The sequence below is a fragment of the Athene noctua genome, chromosome 5, assembly GCF_965140245.1.
Source record: "Athene noctua chromosome 5, bAthNoc1.hap1.1, whole genome shotgun sequence".
Lineage (NCBI taxonomy): Eukaryota > Metazoa > Chordata > Aves > Strigiformes > Strigidae > Athene > Athene noctua.
Window position 1 is genome coordinate 49,328,337 of NC_134041.1, and position 14,240 is coordinate 49,342,576.

General features: G+C 34.5%; 1 protein-coding gene across 2 annotated transcripts in view; it reads left to right on the top strand.

The window, feature by feature from the left end:
• Positions 1-13,922, top strand: part of MYOF (myoferlin) — a 71,468-nt gene extending 57,546 nt beyond the window's left edge. For both annotated transcript variants that reach the window (XM_074907461.1, XM_074907463.1), the window contains 16 exons: positions 2,015-2,026; positions 3,273-3,371; positions 3,935-4,060; positions 4,849-5,004; positions 5,119-5,210; positions 6,559-6,729; positions 7,257-7,405; positions 7,630-7,769; positions 8,740-8,828; positions 8,910-9,005; positions 9,598-9,739; positions 10,059-10,158; positions 11,097-11,290; positions 12,233-12,342; positions 12,688-12,835; positions 13,310-13,922. In XM_074907461.1, coding sequence (XP_074763562.1) covers positions 2,015-2,026; positions 3,273-3,371; positions 3,935-4,060; positions 4,849-5,004; positions 5,119-5,210; positions 6,559-6,729; positions 7,257-7,405; positions 7,630-7,769; positions 8,740-8,828; positions 8,910-9,005; positions 9,598-9,739; positions 10,059-10,158; positions 11,097-11,290; positions 12,233-12,342; positions 12,688-12,835; positions 13,310-13,345 — 1,860 coding nt within the window. In that variant the 3' untranslated portion in view covers positions 13,346-13,922. The remainder of the gene's footprint in view (positions 1-2,014; positions 2,027-3,272; positions 3,372-3,934; positions 4,061-4,848; positions 5,005-5,118; positions 5,211-6,558; positions 6,730-7,256; positions 7,406-7,629; positions 7,770-8,739; positions 8,829-8,909; positions 9,006-9,597; positions 9,740-10,058; positions 10,159-11,096; positions 11,291-12,232; positions 12,343-12,687; positions 12,836-13,309) is intronic.
• The last annotated feature ends 318 nt before the right edge of the window (positions 13,923-14,240 follow it).

Below are 14,240 nucleotides of genomic sequence, written 5' to 3' on the forward strand. Positions count from 1 at the left end.
ATTAAAAGCTTTTTTTATGTGTTGGCTTATTTGGGATCTATGTACTAAAAGCACCAAAATCAACAGGAATTATTTAACCACACTATTCATATTTAAACTTTGTTTAAAAGTCTACTTTCTGGAGAATAAAATACATCTACAGTAAATAAAATTCAAACTCTAACTTTTCTAGGGACCCACCGTATCTCTTATCTTCTTTCCATAATTCCAAGAAGTTCAAAAAGCTAATGGTTCAGTGTTAGTATCTTGAAAACTTCATGTATAACAATCTACAGTGAAGGCACTGGGTACATGAATAAAAGCACAGTAACCATTACATGAACTTTACCATGTGAATATTTCACTCCAAAATCTCAAATCTATTATATGGCATTTTATTTTGTGTTTTGGCATTCTGTGAGCACATCCTGCTTACCAGTTTTAGTAACAATAATATTCAAATATCGGAGGCTCATTGTTTGCTTTGGGAATTTTTAAAGGTGGTCTTACGGTTTTGATTTTTTTTTTTTTTCTTAGCCTCTTCTTTCCAAAGCTACCAAGTGCATTACTTGAAGAGACATTTGAAGGTATATCAAGGGAAAAAAAACAAACCCACAAACCCTAATTTAAACTCTTCCAAGATTATGCTTAGATGAAAGATTCAGAGTTCTACACAATATATTTTGTGAAAAGGCTTTAAGCTGGGAGTTTAAATTATTATTGCATAATTATGCAAGATACCCTTCATGTTGTCAACATTACAAACCAGTGTTTAAACAAAGTCAAATTTAAATATGGCAAAGAATTTAACATTGCCTCACGAATTCTGCCTGTAAGTTTTGCAAATCACTAGTGATATGGTTTCTGAGAATAAATCACTCCCAATTGCCTTTAGAAAATCTGACCATCCCATGCAAATCTGAAAAAAAATTATGTTCCATTTCTGAAGTTAGTCAAGACTACTAAAATACAGTAGACCTGAACATCCCAGCAAGATAATTACTTACAGAATAGAAATGGAAGTAAATGAGCATGATATACCAGAGTGATGTCCTGACCTACTGATGCATTTGGCTTGTATTCATAAAAAGTTTTGCATATTTCTTCTGCTTTGCACAAAAATTTATGGATTATGCCTTTAAAATGAAACACAAGGTATGATATATGAATACTAGCACAAATCACACTTGCTAATCGTGGCTTCCAAGTGGGATGCATGATGCTTATGCTTAATGGACTATCAGGTCATAATTACAGTATCTGTGATTTAACAGGTGAAGCATTTTGGATTGTGCACCTTGTTACTACACCTACGTGGATAGATCTATAGACACATATACTAGTTGTTAGTATACTGTATAATTCTTCACATTTTTTTTAGACTCCTGAAAATCCACAGTCTGTAAACAATTGAAAAACAATAGTAGAAGAAAAAGTGAAAACACTGTTGAGCATTCGCAAATTGTTTTATAAAGAATATTCAAAAAGGGCAAAAAATCACTTGAATTTTATATATGTGAAATTTGTTTGGAAAAGAATCTCTGGAATAGATTCAGTTTTGTAAGTGCTCTTAATATTTTTCATCTGAAATAAATCAGATCCAGTGCTCTCTGCAACCAGAGAGGAAAGCAGGGAATGATGCTACTGTGGAAATCAATAAATAGAATGAGGAGCAACACTGCAATGATACAATAAGTAAACAAAGTTTCTCTCAGTTTTACTTTGTTATCTGATGAACAAAAAGATGGTCATAATGTCTTACAGTCCTGAAAACTTGCTTTTTAAATTTTTTATATATATGCTCCAATTTAATATCTAGGACATACTGACAGCAGGAAAAAAAAAAAAAAAAAAAAAAAAGTTAAACACATGGTGTCTGAATATTCTTCAAAAGTATTTATAAATTACTGAATACATACTATATATAAAAACCTAAACTTTTAAAGCCTATTTAACTGTATACGATTCTACAAATCATATCCTTACCATTGTTTTTATTTTGCTCTTTTTTAAATGAATTGATCCTCATGAACAGCTTACAGAAAAGGTAATGTATACTACTTTTAAGAACTTACACATTGCTTTCTCATAAATAAGATCTTCAGTTGAAAATCAGTATTCCAATACTGCTGCCTAAAGTAGCATTTTAAGCATGTGGATGACGAGTAATCTCTGAAAATGTTTGACATAAAACCTACAATCAACTTTTTAAATGGTAAATTCAGGAAAAATATGAAAGACTGAAATAATAACCCCTAGATATTAAAAAAACCTCACCTCACATTTAATAATCTGTATAATAATAAACTACTTTCTTTAAATCCAAACAATCTTAAAGATTTTTTTAAATTTACACAGTGAATGAAGACTATTCATTACCAATTGAAGTATGTTTTCCGGGGCAGATAATTATAATATGCAATCCCTATGGATAAATACAGAAAATTGCACTCTGTTGAACAAAGTGATTATCAGACTTAAATAAATAAAAATATAACCCCCCCCCAGAAATACTGTCTTAGTGGGATGTATAGATTGCTAGCATCTAGGGTTTCATGAGGCTCACTGAAGTATTAAGAGGGCAAGACTCAGTGTTGCTTCTTTTCAGCTGCATTTGGTAAACATTAAGGTAGATCTCCAACTGTAAGATTCTGTCACAATACAGACAATCTCCACTGGTTTTAAAGGAATCATGTATGGTTAGAGCAGTTACAATTCTGTCCCAGGATTATTATATGGCAACAATTTTTAAATAAATGAGAATGCTGAAAGCAAAATAGCACATTTATCCCTCAGGAAGAAGTTTTCACAGTCATGTAATTCCTGTAATGAATACCAGGTATGATGGTGTTTTCCCTTAACAGCTGAAACAATGACTGCACTGGCTAAGTGTACATTCACTTCCTCTGATTTAAGTAATCTAGAACTTAGGTGGCTAGGCTGTGCTGCACGGCCAGAAGATGTAGGAGGGAAGTATACACACCTCCAGAAATCAGTCCTTTGAGATATGTATCTAGATAGCAGTAATTAATTACTTGCTTGGAGATTGTTGGCTGTTGACTATCAGTGCAGCTGGATTATAGACTAGATAACTAAACCTAGTTAAGAGAAATACCATCTTTTTAGCTTTAATATTTACAGTCTAATTCTCCAAGAGATGAACCTCTAATATTACTTAACTGGTAGTAAGTTTCAGAGTATACTGTCTTTTAGTATGCTTAATTGTTCATTGTTTTTGTTGTACATCATGGTTTATCTCCCAATAAAAGACTTTTCTATTTGCTTTTTTTAAGGAGGAAGAAATTGTTGATTGGTGGAGCAAATTTTATGCTTCAGTAGGAGAACACGAAAAATGTGGACAGTATATGCAAAAAGGATATGACACTTTAAAGGTATTGCTCAGTATAAAATAAATTAACATATCTCAGAGCTATGCCCCCCTTTTTTTTTAAATGCTCTTCAGAGTTTAACTGTACATGATTTCCTGTAAAGGTCCATTACTAATTCATGTGGTGAAACAGAGGTTTTAAGAAAACATCTTTGCTTCTTTTCTACTTAACTACATTAAGAGATGTATTAAGAGTTTAATGTAACCTTCAGTCAACTTCTTTGGGTGCCAGGCAGATCCTAAATAAACATACACATTGAGAAAGCATGAACACAGAGGATCAGTACTTTTAATGTCTGTTAGTTAAAAATTGAAGCCAGACCACTTTCATTTCTCAGCTAATATACCTAATGAAGAAAGTAAAGAAAAGCTTGTGAAATGCTATTTACTGGGTTTTTAACAAGGCCTAAATGAAGCTTGATAGCATGTTCTCTAAACATTGCATTTGCTTCCACTTTGATGTAAAAATAAAAATGGTAATTGTAGGCTACAATGGTGGAGCTAATACGTGTGATAATTTCTGAACTGCACTTTTTTCGTTTTCCTTTTTCTCTTATTTTTTTTAAGGTGTACGACTGTGAATTGGAAAAAGTACCTGAATTTAATAGCTTAACAGACTTCTGTGATACATTTAAACTATACAGAGGCAAATCTGAGGACAGTGATGATCCGTCAGTGGTTGGGGAATTCAAGGTAAATTTCAGATACTGGGCAACAACCAAATGCTAGATGCAGTCTTTTGTATGTAAGTGGTTATCATTTAAATAATTCTACTTGCAAGCATTTCAGATTAAATATGGATTCATGCGTTAATAGGGGCAACAGAAGCTTGTAACTACTTAGGTACAGGCCCTTCTTTTTCAAGGAAGGTACAGCTACACATTGCTCACACTAAATGTGATACATGTTAATTTAGAAGAAATAACCATTCCTGCTAATGTGATCTTCGCTGGTACCTGTGGAACAGCACCTTCCCCGATGACCTCTCACGTTTCACCTGCAGATGTTCTGCATGAAGTACATTTTTAGAATTAATTTGGAAACGGTATTATGTACTATTTCTGTGACTCTATGACTTTAAAAGATTAAAATAATGTTAACACTGTATGTAAAAAAACCCCAACAAACCACACAAACAAAAAAACCCCCTGCCAAAACCCAAATATTAAATGATGCTTTTGGAAAGGGAAACAAATATGAAGTATGTGTTACCTATTCTCAGCTGGAGCAAACTGAGTAATTCTGTTGAAATGAAGAGCTGTATTGATTTAAATCAGCTAAGGATATAACCTTGCCTTTGTAGTAAGTCTTATCCAAAACCCACTAAAGTAAAACAAAAGACTTCTAAGTGACTGTGAATCAGGCTGTAATTTTGCTATTCCTATATAAACAGAGTGTGTATGTGTACAATAAATAAGAAAAAACCTAACAGAGTGACGTCTATACATTTATCCTGACTGAGTCTTTGTATTATTTTTTAGGGATCCTTTAAAATCTATGCATTACCTGATGATCCCACTATTCCAGCTCCTCCTCGCCAGTTCCGTGAGCTACCAGACAGTGGGCCTCAGGAGTGTATTGTACGAGTTTATATTGTTCGAGCTTTGCAGCTTCAACCCCAAGATAATAATGGGCTGGTAAGTCTTTCTGCTTTTGGAATGTCTGCGAGCTAACTCTGCTGTAGTATATTTTAAATAAAGTTAGTTTTGATAACTATTTCTTAACAATATTTTTTTTCTTATTTTAAATAGTGTGATCCTTATATAAAAATATCCCTAAGTAAAAAAGTAATTGAAGACAGAGACAATTACGTGCCTAATACTCTCAACCCAATTTTTGGCAGGTAACAAACTTTTTGTATTTTCAATTTATTGTATTTTAGAATGTTTTCCTGATTTTTAAGATAAGCGATTATTTGAAATAGCCAATGTTCTATTCATAGTTAGATGCTGACAGTTAATTCTGCGTAAAGTTGCATGAGGCATTTCCCTTTAAAATCACTGGACAACACAAGTGTTTGGCTAGTCTACAGACCTTCTGTAGCACATGGGTAAATTGCACAAAGTCAAACAATGTATATATCTGAAAACCACCCTGTGTTAAGCATACAAGAATAACAAAATAGGCTTATAGAATATGGAGAAAGTTTTAACTCTCAAAACTACTTGGATGTCATGATGAGTAATGAGCTTAACATGTATTCCCAGTACATTGGTCTTTCCTTCAAAGGCTAATCATATATTTGAAATACATGAACAGAAAAATACTAATTAGCATTGGAGAGGATACATCATCTTTAGAACTGCTAATGAAATTCTGGGTCTGGTTTGGTGTGCAGAGTTAGAGGAGGGTTTTGATAAATTATAAAGGAGAGGAGGACTAGAAGGATTATAAAGAGTTTGGAAAATATACTCTGCAATGATGTGCTACAGGATTTCAATTGTTCAGATTATGCAAAGAAATAGAGAACAAAGAGACTTGATTATAGGTAAAAAATACCTTCAAAATTCCAAGTTTTTCCAGAATGATTCTGAAAGTCAAAGTTAAAAAATTAGACTAGACTAGAAATAAAACAGAAAAAAAAAAAAAAAGATGCAGAGAATAATTAACCATGGAATACTTTAACTCAAGGGTAATGGATTCAGCATCAGTAGAAACCATGAGGCTGCGCATCTTGAAAGTAAATTCAGATAATTAATTTGGAAAAAAAGCTCTACAGTCTATTTTGTGTAGGACAGTTAGATGACAGAATAATCCCTTCTAGTCATAGAAGCTAAACATTTGGACTATATTTTCAAAGGCTCCAACTGTGTTTGTATTGTGGTTAAAAAAAAAATTTAATCATACAGATACTGGATTAAACAACCATCCTTTATACAGAGTGGCTGGTAAAGCCACACTAGTTGCTCTCTCAGTCCCAATTCAAGCTGCTGCACAGAAAACATCTAAGTAATTGTGCAAAAAGGAAGGAGGTAATATCCATAGGAGTACAAATGACATTATTAACAAGTGCCCATAGGAATTGGAACATGAGTGGTAACTACTGCTAGATTTATCAGCATTGGAAGCATACCTTTATCTTGTAAAGGCTATTGCTCAAAAATAAACTAAGGGGGGTTTAGGGTTTTTTTTAGTTTAAAAAAGTATTGCTCAAAAAAGCAATAGTGTTAACTGGACATTTTTATGTTTAGAATGTATGAACTCAGCTGCTTCTTGCCTCAAGAAAAGGATCTGAAAATTTCAGTCTATGACTATGACACATTGACTCGTGATGAAAAAGTAGGTGAAACCATAATTGATCTTGAGAACAGATTCCTTTCTCGTTATGGATCTCACTGTGGCATCCCACAGCAGTACTGCATGTAAGTAATTTTGTCTATGGAAAATTTTTATCTATTAAGATCTAGTACCCAGTCTCTGTAAAAAATCCTTCATCTTAATTATATGGTTAAAAACCAGTGCCATGGCTTCTCATGGGTGTTTGCTGTGCTCAGTCATCTGAATTCCAAATTAAGCTGCAAAGTCTTCGTAAGAGCCTTGACTGAAAACCATGATGTTGAACATTTTAATGTTCTCTTTATATGGTAATGTGTGTTATTTCTGTCCAGGGAACACACACTTAACAGAATTTTCTCACCTAGTCATGGAAATAAATATGAAAGCATCTGTTAGCATAAATTATTTTAATGTCTAAAGAAAAAACTACTCTGTCTTGGTAGGTAATTGAGCTGGTACAAAATCATGTTGCTCTGTCAAACTCAAGTGGCCTCAATCTAGGCAGTTACAGTGCTGCCCTTTTTGAATAGTTGAATAAATATATTTTACATGACATGTAAATGCCATGAATGGTGAATAATTTTAGGATGTGTTTCTGTTGCTTTCCTAAAAGTTCAGGTGTGAATACCTGGCGTGATCAACTAAAACCAACCCAGTTATTACAAAATGTAGCCAGGTTTAAAGGCTATGCTCCTCCTGTCCTCTCTGAGAATGGTAGAAAGATTAACTACGGGGGACAAGACTATACTCTGGAGGAAGCTGGTGAGCTTGTTCACTTATTTTATATTTCTGTCTTAAATTTATATTGATACAAATGTAAAAATTTTCAGTTATTTATGGAAAAATAGAAAAAAAATTTTATTTTTAAAATGTTGAGCACAGTATTCTGCTCAATTTTAAATACCTGGGTTTAAATTTTTTTCAAAATTTCAAAAGCAAATTCTGGTACACAAGCCTCTGTTCTTTTTCCATTTCTTATATTCCAGAAGCCAACAAAATTTTGCATCAGCATCTTGGTCCAGGTGAAGAGCGGTTGGCCCTTCACATCCTCAGAACCCAGGGTTTGGTACCCGAACATGTGGAGACAAGGACCTTATATAGCACCTTCCAGCCCAACATCTCTCAGGTACTATGAACCAGTTTACTTCTGGTTTCTTGAATGCAGAAATGGAGCATTCCTGCATTTATATCATGTTGTCAATAGAGTGGTATCACTCAGGGGAAAGAGGGCTACAAATTGATATTACTTGGCTGAGAAACTAAAGCAGGTTAGTTTAGAAAGATAACAAAATGCAATTATGTTTTGCCATTAAGATCCCCACCTTAAACACACACAGAGTAGAAATTGGGAAAGATTTATTTGTTACTTTGTCACTGAAGTAAACTGGAATATGTGTTTAATGCCTCACCAACAATAAAGGAGACAGCCTGGCTGAAGAGCTTCCTAGCTACATACAACAAATGAGACCAAACTTCTAATTTCACTACAAGGTCCACAGGTGCTAGTTTAAAGACCAAGTTTTATATTGGACCTTTCTGTTAGAGAGGAACAAAGGCTAACGTGTTTTCTAGCATTTGTTAATTCACCAGTGACTGTTTTTTAAGAAAGTTTCTGCAGCAACCACTAAACTACCTACAAAAATAAAGGGGCTTGCATTTGAAATAGAATATAAAATCTGCAGGGGTTACCTTACTTCAGAATCTGCTTAAGAGGATTGATCATCTACTGGGTGAGCCACCAGCTGGCAAACTATCAGCCACATGTATGACAATGTACTTAATATCACCTCTGAGAGAACAGAAACTTGGACCTACAGAATGATAACTACTTAGGCACCTAACCTGCACTGAGTTCACTAGGAACTGACATCCCTACCATCTTCTAGATTCTTGGCATTGTTCATTTGAAGAAGCTTATATAACATGAAGGATAGGGTTTACTCCAGTCTGTATTAGTTCTGACCCTGGTAACATAAGTGAGCTCTGCTCTTTGGCTAAAATTAGTACTAAGCATGTCAATAAGCAGTTCCATGAAATTACCATGACAAACCTGTATGCAAGAAACAATCCCTCATCCATCCTCTCCACTGCTACAGGGAAAGCTCCAGATGTGGGTTGATGTTTTCCCTAAAAGCTTAGGACCACCAGGCCCTCCCTTCAACATCACTCCCCGAAAAGCTAAAAAGTGAGTATCTCTGTATACTACACACCATCTGGCAGTCCTGACAAACAATTAATTTCTCTTTCCCCAAACATCTTCTCCTAGGTATGTCTTGCGGGTGATTGTCTGGAACACCAAAGATGTCCTTCTGGATGAAAAGAGCATCACAGGGGAAGAAATGAGTGACATTTATGTGAAGGGGTAGGAGCACCCTGTCATGTAACCCTTACAAATGAATGTCCTGGGAATGCCTAGACCACGGGTTACAAAGATGATTTGGTTTAGCCAAGTCAATGCACACTGCAGCCTCTGAAATAAGTGCTAACCTCAGAGAAGTACAGAAATATTATGAGATAAAGCACACTGAAAGATCCCAGAACTTCATCTCTTGAGATGGGAAGCAACAGAAAAAATAGTGCATTAGCTTTGGCGCTGATTAACCTGGATTCTTAATTTTTATATTTCCTAGTCTTAATATAAACACTTCAACAGAAATGAGAGAAATATACTACTAGGCTACTGATCTAAATTCTCTTTAAAAAGAAATAACCCCACCAGCAACTCATCACTGATACAGTACTGGTCTTAGCAGATCAGAAATTCAGTTCAGATGTTCCTATTTACAGTGCCAAATTGGAACCGAACTGAGAAAGGGTGTGAAAGACTCTCCAGCCCTCTGTGAGCAACTCTTCCAGGTTGTTGGCAACCACTTAATGACAGGGTTAAAGCACAAAGAGTACCACTGCAGTGTAGTCCCACTGCAAACACCAGACACATCTCTCTCTATTTTCAGATGGATGCCTGGCAATGAAGAAAATAAGCAGAAAACCGATGTTCACTATCGATCATTGGATGGTGAAGGGAACTTTAACTGGAGATTTGTTTTTCCTTTTGACTACCTACCAGCAGAGCAGCTCTGTGCAGTTTCCAAAAAGGTAAATATTTCTAAAGATTTCCATACCTAGAATACAGGTTGTAATTAGTCTGATAATTTTGTACCTACATATCACAAGAGACAGGTTTGGCTCAGTTCTGCATACTCTTCTCAAACTGCTATTGCAAACAGATTCAATTTTGCCTTTTAGCCAGGAACAACAGACTGGCAACAACAGCAGTTTCCTCTTAGCAAGGGCAAGATTACATCCTTAATACTTCCACCAACCCCAGAATTCACAAGTACTAACAGACCACAGCTTTGAATTTTCTTAAGTAATTTTAAAAAGGTTCTTGAGCTTTGTTTTTTTAAAATTTTAGGAACATTTCTGGAGTCTTGACAAGACAGAATTCAGAATCCCACCCAAACTGATCATTCAAATATGGGATAATGACAAGTTCTCCTTGGATGACTATCTAGGTAAGACTTATAAGGAAATAATTATTGTTGTCTCAAAGTAAGAGGTAAAAATGAACAATTTTAAATTATCACATAAGAATTGTGTTTACAAAGTGAGCCACTGAGCATGCAAATACACTCCTGCTTTCCCACACAGTACAGGATTACTTGTGCTCATGAATTAATGAGTGAATATTCACTCAGTAAAGGCCTACTTGCAGGTAAACCAATGTACTTTTCATTCAGGTAAGCCCTATCACAAAGTGCATGAAATGATAATGTGCATGAAAATTTACTTTGTTTCTTTCTTTAAGTAAAATTATTTAAAACAAGAGTACTTCAAGTAAATTCTAAGTAAAAGTACTGATATAAGGCTGTAATTTATGTTAAGAAATCAACTTCACACCATTATTAATGCTACTTCACACCATTATTAATCCCTACTTTTTGTAGAGAGATTGCTCTGCAGAAGATTGTCTGCCCTGTATTGACAGCTCCAAAGTATTTAGCTTACATGCAAACCATATAGGCCACAAAATCTGAAAACAAATAATTCATTTATAACTATCATTAAAGTTAGCTAAATCATGCACTTCACCATCAGAAATTACATCAGTATTACTTTTCTCATTTTGGTTATCTTCCGTTTAGGTCTGTGCAGAAAAAAAACCCCACCCTCTATTAAAAATCAAGTGATCTTGCATTAAAAAAGGGGGAGGAGAGCTTGCTAAGTCCAATTTATCAACACCAGCACTTTCAACAACAGCAAGATGGGCTTGAACACAGCCTGAAGTGTCCCACTTCTTTGCCTCACAACATCCTTAGACAAACAAGAATGTAACTTGTATGTTGATTGGTTTTCCTGTAAAACATGTTTAGAGATAGGGAAGGTTGATGTTGAACCACTACACCATATGGTTGGTTGTGTTATGCAGTGTTTGTTTTTATCCATCTCCTAGGCTTTGTGGAGCTTGATTTACATAAAACAATAATTCCAGCAAAAGTTCCAGAGAAGTGTAATATAGGCATGATTCCAGAATACAAGGCAGACAGTTCTCAGAAGGCTCCCAGGACCGCCTCTCTCTTTGAACAGAAATCCATGAAAGGATGGTGGCCATGTTATGTTGAAAAGGATGGCTCCCGTATTTTAGCGGTATGATTATTACTTCTTTAAAAAGTAATTAAAACGTGCTCACCTTGCTTTTCAAATTATAAAGAAAGAGTGTGAAGAGTCCCCCACTTAGCTGTTAGCTTTCAGTGGGCAGAGGAGGAGTAAAGACATCCATGCACAATTCCAGGAATTTTGTTCCAGCAACAATTTTTTGTTTTAAAATATGAGTTTAATACTTAAATTTATTTAGTTAGTTTTAAACTCTGTTTAGCTTGAAGGACTCTGGCACTAGGTTGAGCCATGTCATCTCACCAAAGACATCCTAAATGCATTAAAGACTAAAGGAAAAAGTTTAAATCCAAACCATTTTTGTACACAGCAAATATAATTTATATACTGAGAACCTAGACTAGCTTCATGGTTTCAAGGGCAATCAGAGGATGTAAAGCATTTTAACCTGTTCTATGAAGAACAGAAAAGTGTATTTATCGCTTGCTGGAATATCAAGCCTTTCCATTGTGTCTGCTTCTTCTTTCTAATGTCTTTGCCTTTAAACTTTATTACTGGAATTTAATAAATGAGGAAAAATATTCAGAAACATCGATCAGGCAAAGCAGTATAAAAAAATGAGACACTTAGTCATTTGGAAAAGATGCAGTCCTTAGAGTTGTTCTTGAAAGAAGAGAATAATTGTTTTGCTCTTGAAAGAGGAGAACTGGTTTTGTTTTGCTAAATTGGAAAAAACAATGTATAGCTTAAAACAGAACACAAATGGATTAGCAGAACCAATTTTATGTACTGGGACTGTTTTTTCCATTTGTCATTTTCTGACGCTGTGTTGTGACACTGTTATAGTGCAGAAGTATATTTTGAGAAGGAAATGGAAGGTACACAGATGCACACAAAACTCTCCTGTACAAGTACCAAACAAGTATTAATGCTGTTCCAATAAGATGCTTGTCTCATGCCACATGTTTTCTGAAGGGTAAAGTTGAAATGACATTAGAAGTTGTCAATGAAAAAGAAGCTGAGGAAAGGCCAGCTGGTAAAGGAAGAGATGAACCCAACATGAACCCTAAACTAGATCTACCAAAGTAAGATATTTTTCTCTCACTAGCTTGAGAAATATATAATATCTAGCTACTGTGATGTTCTTCACAAAATCTGCATGCATTCACAAGATCTATTAGACATGAGTTGTCCTTTTCAAAACTTCATTTATAAAAGCCAGTCTTGTTTCCTTTTACAGGCATTAGGATAAAATGCAAGGTGGTTTCCGTATTAATGGCACACGTTTACTGAAATTGCTGTCTTACAGTACAGAAGTATCTGTGCTTTCTTCAACCTCCAGACCAGAGTGTTTCAATGTGTTATACTCTCACACTGAAGTATTCCCTGTTTTTACTGTACGAGTAATATTTGTTTCTTTCAAAATGCAGCCGACCAGATACTTCCTTCCTTTGGTTTACAAATCCCTGCAAGACAATGAAATTTATTGTATGGCGCAGGTTTAAATGGCTCTTTATAGGCCTTATCATCTTGCTAATTTTACTCTTGTTCGTAGCAGTACTCCTCTATTCATTGCCGGTAAGAATTTTTAAATGTTACTGTTCTTCAGATGTGATTATGAAGTTATTTTATATACAAGTCATCAACAGGATACACTTCTTACTCAGACAAGAGATTCTATTAACTCAGTTTTATTAAGAAGATAGAGATTATATCCGCATAGCTATAAACAATTTCAACTGATTTTTATTGAGAAACGATTAAAATTTATGTTAAAACTAACCTATTTGCTCCATCTGTAGTTAATAAGTGCTTTAGAAGTGTTAATAACCTACACAATTACAAGTAGTTAATAGATGGTCTAGAGTCTGGATTTCAGTCTAATTTAATCTGAAATATTTTACTCATTTTTACTGTAATTTAACTAAAATTACCATACCCTGAATATATTCTGATCCATTTTAATATCTTAAATGTCTTTTACAAAACTACACTGAAGTATTCCCTGTACATCTTTTCACCTCTATTGTTTCTTCCCTCCTCCCCCAACAGAACTATTTGTCAATGAAGATTGTGAAACCAATTTAAAGAAGAGTTTTTTACCTCATCTTTTTAAATAGTAATGCAGTTTCACCTCAGGCTGTGGACCAAATTCAGCAAGGCTCTTCATCCTTTTTATCTGCTATTATTTGGAACTGTAAAATAGAGAAGTAAGAATTTAACCAAGGTCAGCCAAGGTTCAAGAGGTCAGGTGTTTTTTAAAAACAGAAGATAAACCCCCTCATGTTTCGTGTACATTTTTTTTACTTCAGTAGTATCTACACATGGTAAAGTTCTGACTTCCTTGCTTTTAACCTAGATTTTCATAAAAATTACTCTGTTTTTTTTAATGGATACTTCATTTTGAGAATGCCTTTCTATTGAACACATTTTGAAACTTTACATTTTAACTTAATGAAAAACAAGCACTAGTTATGTATACCAAAAAAACTTCACAGTGCAATCAAAGAAGGGTCAGACATTACTTCTAGAAAAGTTTTCATCATCATGCTGCTTAAAATTCTCAGTTACTGCACTGTAGACTTGACAATTATATATATGTATCTTGACAACTGCATGTGTGTAGAAATAAACTGTTTACTTGGTATATTTTACAAATGTTTAAATAAACATCCACAAGTAAATGCAAGTTTCCAGTTTATCTATTGCAAAAACTGCAGTGCATTAGGGATTATATAGTGTCTATCAGAGAATGTAATGCCACAAATCTTGAGCTTAAGGTATTTTACCATTATCTTTACAGTGAATAATAAGACAATACTTCTGCACAAAGTTCTAATTCATTTCTTCATTAGTGAGGAAATTAATAAATAAATGACATTTGTAGAATAGTTTCACTGCACTCCTCGTACATAGAGATGATCTTGAATCCCTTGTTTGAAATCTGATCTGCACATGGGAAGTATTTCATTTAGCCTCAGTC